This window comes from Otolemur garnettii, unplaced genomic scaffold (assembly GCF_000181295.1).
Source record: "Otolemur garnettii isolate 467f Iridium unplaced genomic scaffold, OtoGar3 scaffold00005, whole genome shotgun sequence".
In the NCBI taxonomy this organism is placed as follows: Eukaryota; Metazoa; Chordata; class Mammalia; order Primates; family Galagidae; genus Otolemur; species Otolemur garnettii.
Window position 1 is genome coordinate 25,412,717 of NW_003852400.1, and position 8,546 is coordinate 25,421,262.

Below are 8,546 nucleotides of genomic sequence, written 5' to 3' on the forward strand. Positions count from 1 at the left end.
ATTTCCTCTGGGAGGGAGAAAAGGAAAAGGAATCCGAAAGGAGTTCAAGAGAGGCAATAAAACAACTAATAATCCAAGTCTAACTTAAATATTTAGAAAAACTACCGAAAGATAGAAAAATGTAAAATTTTGTCACTTTACAACATTTTTACAATAAGCAATATTCTAATCCGTTTGTAAATTCATGAAGTTAGCTCTTACTGTGCCTGATGTGTAATTCCACACTTATTTTTCAGCTCTTCCTTTGAAAACTCAATTTCTTCTTTGCTACAATGCTCTTTCAAAATTTGTGTCATAAGGCTTATAACCATAATGACACAAAAAAACCACTTATTTTTAGAACTCATTTGATTTTTATGTTTTCTGGAATTTATATTTCTCTGGAAACAAAAATGGACTCAAAACTACACAATAGATAAGACTGTTTCAAACAAAGAACAAAGCCCCATCCCTAAGGGCACTTATAGCCTATAAGCCCTGGGGACAGAGGACAACACACAGCAAACAGTGTAGGAAGGAGGTCCTTGGCTAGGGGAAGAGGGAGAGAGCTGGTAACAAGATGGTTTCTTGGAATAGGTGGGTTTTCTGGATGATTTTGTAGAGAGGAATGCAAAGGACCGAGTTGTTGATGGTATGCTATTCTATATGTCAAAGTTTATGGGGAAAGAAGTCATAAAGACTACTGTGGGCAATAAGACAAAGAAAGCAGTGAAGAGAAGCATTTAAAGGGAGTGGCCAGAAGGTCCCACATGGACAGAGCTGGAGACCTTGGCAGTGGTGAGGGCTTTCACGTAGGGAGGGCAGCAGGCTGTGAGGAGAACAGCCCCCAGAACACAGTCAAAGCTGAGGGGAGGGATGTTCGATTACAGTCTAGGTGGATATTTAAGTTTCTCTAAGTAGGATAAGTAGGAAAAAGCCCTCACTAGAGCAAAAGAAGAAGCATTCAGGATTTTATTAGTGGATTCAGATTTCTATGATGGTATCTATGTGAAAGGAGAAGGCTAAAATGGAACTGCAAATTTTGTAAATGAGTACAAGGTCGATGCTACAAGAAGGAGACAGAGGAAATGTGAGGAACGACAAGGTTGCTAGCTTCCCAGGAAATGGGATGATAGTAAAGCACATGGTAGGCAAGGGTAACAAACTCTATGGCAGAAAGATTAGCGGCTCAATATAGTAGCCAGATACCCAGTGTAAAACCTGAAACAGAAGTAAGGCTCTAAATAAGGGGAGTCTGGGGAAAGTGGGAAGTTGATCATAACTAATAAATCAATAAAGTGTAGGAGTCTTAAAATGATATAGAAATTATTAAATTGACCCCTTCTTGGTATGTGAGGGAAGAACTACCTTACACTTGTGTTTTTCTGAAGATTCTTTGGTCGGACACGGGGGTTCTGCCCTGTAATCCTAGCATTCTGGAAGACTAAGACAGGTGGATCGACTGAGCTTAGGAGTTCAAGATCTGCCTAAGCAAGAGAAAAAATGAGACTTTTGTTGAGACTCCTTCTCTACAAAAAATAGGGATGATTAGCTGGGCATTGTGGTGGGCGCCTACAGTCCCAGTTACTCAGGAGGCTGAGGCAAGAGGAACTCTTGAGGTTAAGAGTTTGAGGTTGCTATGAGTAATGATGCCACAGCACTCTAGCCAGGGTGACAGGATGTGACTCTGTCTCAAAAAAAACACTATTCTGAAAAAGAAATTTGTCTCTTTTTAAATATTTAAAATCAGAGACAATAGAAGAAAAAATATTTTTTAAATGTTCACATACTTTCTCTTTCTCTTCTAAAGGATTGAGTAATATACCCAGGACATTGGGTTGAATTTGTTTCTTCGTTTTCTTTACTGTTATATAAATCATAATAAAATAATAATAAAAATATTTTATATAACATCAATTTGGAATCATCAGGTCTCCCTGAGTAATTCAGAACCAAAATGTTTTCATAGGATTCATACATAATTCTTCCTACTTACTGGAAGTATCAAAGAACATACAATGATTTCTTGATTTGTCTTGGCTCTTACAAAATCTATTCATTCTGGACAATCATATCTATTAAATTCAACACCTGACCCCAAAAGAGTACACACTGTACGAGCTTACGTATGTAAAATTCTAGAAAGTGTACACTGATCTAGAATAACAAAAGCCAGGTCAGTAGCTCAGGAGCAAAGGAGAAATATGTTACAAAGAGTCACAAGTAAACCCTTGGGGAGGTGATAAAAATATTCCCTATCCTAATAGTGTTGGTAGTTACAGGACTGTACACATTTGTCAAAACTCACTAACCTATGCACTTTACTAGATGCAGTTTTATACTCAAAGTATATCTAATTAACTTATTTTAAAAAGTCAACGACACAATCATTTCGAAATAAAAAGTTAAACTCAACTATTGACGTAATTAATAGAAATGGATTAGATAAGGAATTTTCCAATGATTTCGTCAAGATTCAAGTTCTGCCTCCCACATGGTAGCAACTTAAAAGACTGCAATTTAGTGTAACATTCTTTAAAGAGCAAATTAAGAACTTGGAAGTGTTTGGAAAGCACCTTCAAAGAAGTGACTTATTCACTAACCTTCCATCTGAACAAACAAGCTGAAATCACAGGATGCTAAGGAAGAATAGTGCCTTTGGTCATTTTCTGTTTTCCCCAGGAACAAACAGTCCTGCTTCCAGTCTACCACCAAGGGCCCTAGCAGTCAGCAAGAGTGTGTCTAGAGGGACTACAAATATCCTGAGCCTACATATTTGGCCAAACTAGGAGCTGCCTGCCTTTTTTTACCATCAGTGCTTTTCACACTCAGGCTGAAGATAGAGAAGTAACAACAGCCCGCAAACAGGATTCTCTTCCTAGTTCATACTAGGAACTTCCTGTTTTAAGTCCAATGGTGAAGACCCCTTAAAGTACCACCGTACAGACAGGGCTGGGTGTTAGCCAGGCACCACAGCAAGTGTTCCTTTCATGCAAAGGACCTGCTCAGAATAAGCACTCACCTCAAGCACCCTGGAGCTGGGCTCATCCTCTCAATCTCCAGTCTAGGCAGATCTCTCTTATCTACCAGTCCCCAAGGAGAAAAGGCTAGCAACAATGGGAACTTTATTTATTTATTTATTTTGAGACAGAGCCTCAAGCTATCCCCCTGGGTAGAATGCCATGGCATCATGGCTCACAGCAACCTCCAACTCCTGGGCTCAAGGGAGTCTCCTGCCTCCACCTCCCAAGTAGCTGGGACTACAGGTGCCCACCACAACACCTGGCCATTTTTTGGTTGCAGCCATCATTGTTGTTTTGGGGGCCCGGGCTGGATTCGAACCCGCCACCTTAGGTGTATGTGGCTGGCACCTTAGCCACTTGAGCCACAGGCATTGAGCCAACAATGGGAACTTTAAAGGAGGGTTATTGCTTAACTGCTTCAGAACAGTTCTGATTGAAAGAAAAAAATAGTTACTATTTCCTCTGCCAGTATGTCTTTACAGAGTTCAGCATGCAGATTCTGGAGTCTTTGCTGACCTTAAATTTCCAACTGTAAATTGGAGATAATAATATTACCCACCTCGTAAGATTGTGTCAATCAATGAAATATGAAAATGAAAATAAATATGCAAAGTGGTCAAAGCAATGCCTAACACACAGAGAGTACTCAACACCTGATAGTTATTATTTAGATAAGAGTCATACTGAGAGTAAAGAGATTAGAGTAATACTGGGGAAAGGGGCTGGAGGAAAGGACTAAAGAAGCAAAGCAAACTCCCAAGCAGGGCCTGAGTTTTCTTTGCAACCAATAGACAACCACCATAGGAAATGCCTAACGGACATGTCTGCCTTGCTTTCTCAGAAAGTCAAAGAAATCAGTATTTGAAAGAAAAACAACTTTTAACACTCAACAAACCGACCAGTTTATCTCCAGGAATTTCCTCCTTAAGAAATGCTATGAAGAAAGATTTCATTTTGATTGCTTTGCCTGTGTTTCACAACATAGCAAGGAGCGGTCCTCACGCACAGCTGAGAAACAAAGAAAAGCTGATCAGACCGATGGAGCGGGGCTAACTGATGTGATGGGAGAGACTGATGGTTCACTGAGGGTTGTAGATGATTTTAAATTGGATGATCTAAACATCAAAGAAACTAGATGATTTAAAGAATTAGCATTCTATGAGACTTTTCTTGAGTAGTGTATGTGACGATAGATGAGACAGAGTCAAAACATGTTTCTTCAGATACGAAATGGGAAAAGACCATCTGAGTACAAATACAGTAAATCAAAAGGTGAGCACAAATTGACTATAAGCCAGCAATGTTCATGACCTTAGAATGTATAAACAAGGGTCCAAGGTGTATGCTTGGAAAGTAATCCTCCCAAAGCTCTCGGCACTGGCTCCAAACACAGACGGAAAACCAACTCCGGGGAATGAGGCTGGTACTTCTCCAGTTTGCCTAGTGTAAACTGTCAAGGCAGTGGAAAGAGCCTGCATGCAGAAAGATGCTTCTTTCCACTTCCCACATGAATTCTATTTTTTAAAATCTTTTTGACCCAGTAGCTTTCTTCACAGAATTTGTAACCAAAATACCAATATTATTAAGAAAACTATATAACCAACCCATTCGATACCTACCAGGCGATCCCGAATTTTATCTGCAAGGGCTGAATCACTCAATAGTGGAATGGGTTCACTGGATGTGTCCCCAGATATCAAACGCAGTTTGGTTTCATTGACAACACTGGAAAGCCCAATGGTGATAAATGATATTCCTGAAATTCTGGCATCTTTAGAAATGTTTTGAACATCTGGATTCTTTGGATGGTCGATGCCATCTGTCATTAGCAAAACCACTTTCACACTATCTTTACGTCCTTCTCTCTTAAGTAGTCCAGTGGCATTGGAGATGGCATAATAAGAGAAGGTCCCTTGCCCAATTAAATTCAACGACTTGGCCCTCTGCTTAAAAGTCTGAAGATCCCTCCAAGAAGAAAAAGGTGGATCAGTTTGGACGGAGCTGCTAAACTGGAGGGCTGCCAGTTTGATGTCATATTTCAAAGAGCAACCCGGAGTCATCTGGAAAATCTTGTCGCTCAAGCTATCCACAAAATCTTTCTGTTTATCAAAGAGAACAATTCTAGAACTTTCAGAGCTGTCCACAATGAAGACGACATCTATGAAGCAAATGGAGTCTGAAATAGAACAAATAGATTAAGCAAAATAATTATCCCTATTCATGAAACAGCTTTGCATAAGGAAAGCCCTGAGATGGTGTATTGTCTATGGCTTGGTTTTTGAATGAAATGAATAAGAGAGATACCTTGGAGATGAGGCTTAAATTGCAAAGAACTAAATCTCTTTCCAAGTTTATAAATTCTTTTCCCCTTATAAAATCATGCAAATTAAAAGCAAACAAAATATCATATATTCTGAGCATCTTCTCAATGTTAAATCCATTTAAAATGGGAGAAAAGGGAGAGGCACCACAATATTAAAATCCAATAAACACTGGGCAACATTGCCAAGTTGTCTAGAAGTAAATAATACTCTAATTCTCAGATTGTATGTCATATTGGTGAATACCCATTTGGTTTTGTTGTTGTTGTTGTTGTTGTTGTTTTTAACTTTCTTGAAATCAAAGGAGGAAATTACTACACATATTGTAGTAAGAATAAGGAGAAAAGACAATTCAATACAGAGACTTGAGTTGAGTCCTATGCATCTTACTGGTTCATTTTCCCATCCTATTAAATGTGCCACTTAACCTCTCTGGGCCTTAATTTCCTTAAAATATGCATGGCAATGTCTGTCGTGCCTATTTGACAAGGCTACTGTGAGTCTCAAATGAGGTAATAAATGCACGAGTGTTCTAAAAACTTAGATGTGCTGGGCAGTGCCTCTGGCTCAAAGGAGTAGGGCGCCAGCCCTATATGCCAGAGGTGGCAGGTTCAAACTCAGCCCTGGGCAAAAAAACTGCAAAAAAATATATATTCAAAAAGTTAGATGTGCTATAAATACGTAAGATGTATTATAATGCCATAAATTTATTTTAAAAGAACATCACGTATATATGTGGTTTGCTATTTACCTCAAATGCTATTTAGAAAAATTCGCATCAGTGTTTTAACAAGCTAAAACTAATAATTAAAAACAAAAACAGAACTTTTTTTTCTTACCCTGCAGGTCACATTTCCTTGAAAGTAAATTTGGCTTTGATCCTTTCTTTCTTTGTCCATGTGCTGTTTGAGTCATAAAAGCTGGCAAAAGCAGGAGACAGAAGACAACATGTCTCTTCCACATTATGGTAGATGGCAAAAAATCATCTGTTTTGTAGCACCTTTAATAGAAACATAAGTTATAAATATTTTAATAAGATATAATGTTTGCTGTTTTTAATTTCAAGCTGGCAGAGTTAAAAAGTGGAATGTGACTAGAGAAAGGAGTTTTCATTCCTATCTCTAAAAAAAAAAAAAAAAAAACTTCACATTGAGATTTTAAAAGTTCCTAATCCAATTAAATCATGGCATCGTGACCATTTATCAGTGAATATTTCTATGCATTCGAAGAAGTATATTCAAGGATCCTTAATTTCTAAGTAGATTGTCACAAGCAGAGTGGGGAGAAGCATTTAAAAACATTTCAGGCTCGGCGCCTGTGGCTCAAGCGGCTAAGGCGCCAGCCACATACACCTAAGGTGGTGGGTTCGAATCCCCAGCCCGGGCCCGCCAAACAGCAATGATGGCTGCAACCAAAAAATGGCCAGGCGTTGTGGCAGGCGCCTGTAGTCCCAGCTACTTGGGAGGCTGAGGCAGGAGACTCGCTTGAGCCCAGGAGTTGGAGGTTGCTATGAGCTGTGATGCCATGGCACTCTACCCAGGGGGACAGCTTGAGGCTCTGTCTCAAAAAAAAAAAAAAAAAAAAAACATTTCAGAGTCCCTCTCTATTTGGTGACTGTGGTTTAATCACAGGGACTGTTTTGAAATTTATGGGTCCTGCAGGGTGAATTCAGATTGCTACCTGGTCATTTAATTTATCTTCATTATAACTGATTTCTGGCAAATCCAGTATCTTGCAGAATTATAGATAACCACCACCATTTTTTAATACTCTACACACAACTTCAGGGCATTCAGAGTCCAAGGCAAAAATTAAATTTGTCTTCTGTTTTCGTAGAACCCCATTTCTCATATCTGTTCTGCTTTGGAAACTTTTTCTCCACCAGGGATCCAAACTGAATTGCAGCTGCATAGCCAATGAATGAAAAAAATACGAAAACAAAAATAACAGATTTGCCTAAAAGGAGCACTTTCTTCCACTGTCAGCTGGAAGAACTAATGAACAGAGATAGAATTTGAAGTCAAGAAGCAGGCCCTTTGAACAGCCCTGTGAAACTACTTTTCTGTATCTAATTCTGTATTAAAATCCTCAGTCACCAACAGTTAGCATGCCCAACTAGACACCAGATGACTTTGAAACACACAGACTTCCCCATTAAGAGAAGACTCCTGATTTGCTACTTCAGTAGTCCCAAGAGAATGGGAACAAGAAAGCTTATATTGAACCCATATCCAGCATGGTTTGAAAATGCTTGCCTGTTTAAACTTTATGGACTTTGAGGGTTCTGGAAAAGGAATCACATTCTCTTTCTTTGGCACCTTGCCTTCAAGGACAGGGAATTGGGAAATCATAAGGAATCACATTCTCTTTCTTTGGCACCTTGCCTTCAAGGACGGGGAATTGGGAAATCATGAGCAAGATTTTTCCATGCTCTGAATAGAGGTGGAAAAATATGCAAAGGCAGTGAGGATTGAGATGGGGGATTGACTTTTTCATACATGCCAGATGGATAAACCTCAAAGGGAAACCAAGCTGTTGGGTTGGGGGTGGACCAACGAATAGCTTCATACCATAGTCTGCTCCTCAAATAGCATCATCTGGCTTATTGAAGGAACTTTGGATCAGTAGGACCAAGCATCTCAGCTAGCAAGTGCATCAAGCACAACTGGACAAATGCCAAGTGATCTACAGCCCAGGTGTACTAAGATGTAAAGAGAGCTGAGTATTAAAAACAAAAACAAGAAGTATGCTGTGGAAGTAGAATACACAAAGGACACCTCTCCTCAACTTATCCCCCTGCTGACCAAGGAGAATACAGAAGGATAACCTGACTTTAAGTCTGAAAATGAGGGTAATGATAAGTCTACATAGAAAAACACAGCTGCTGGTCCATTTTCAGAGGGGAAAAGGAATGACACCATATCCCTAGAGTTATAAATGACTTTTCTTGTTGGTTGAGTTCATACCATAAAAAAAAAAAAATCTCAGAAATTCTGGAACTAAGAACTAAGAATTGAATTTCATTAAGAACAAACAAGATTCTACAAGCTACATGATCAAGCAACTCTTTAAAATCCTAAAAAAGGTGAATCCCATATAGAACCCTGAGAAGAGAACCACGTTCTTCTCATTTGTAGAATGAGACACATCTTTGGGAAAGCTGGCTTTAAATACAGACTTATCTTTTCTCCAATCTAAGCACCTGCTCCTATTGTTTTCCGGG

General features: G+C 39.2%; 1 protein-coding gene across 1 annotated transcript in view; it reads right to left on the reverse strand.

Annotated features, from left to right (window-relative positions):
* The window catches only part of COL28A1 (collagen type XXVIII alpha 1 chain), a 190,010-nt gene extending 183,724 nt beyond the window's left edge, over positions 1-6,286 (reverse strand). Inside the window, exons 1-2 of the mRNA XM_003782701.2 lie at positions 6,163-6,286; positions 4,622-5,178 (exon numbers count right to left, since the gene is read on the reverse strand). Coding sequence (XP_003782749.1) covers positions 4,622-5,178; positions 6,163-6,286 — 681 coding nt within the window. The remainder of the gene's footprint in view (positions 1-4,621; positions 5,179-6,162) is intronic.
* Positions 6,287-8,546: the final 2,260 nt, after the last annotated feature.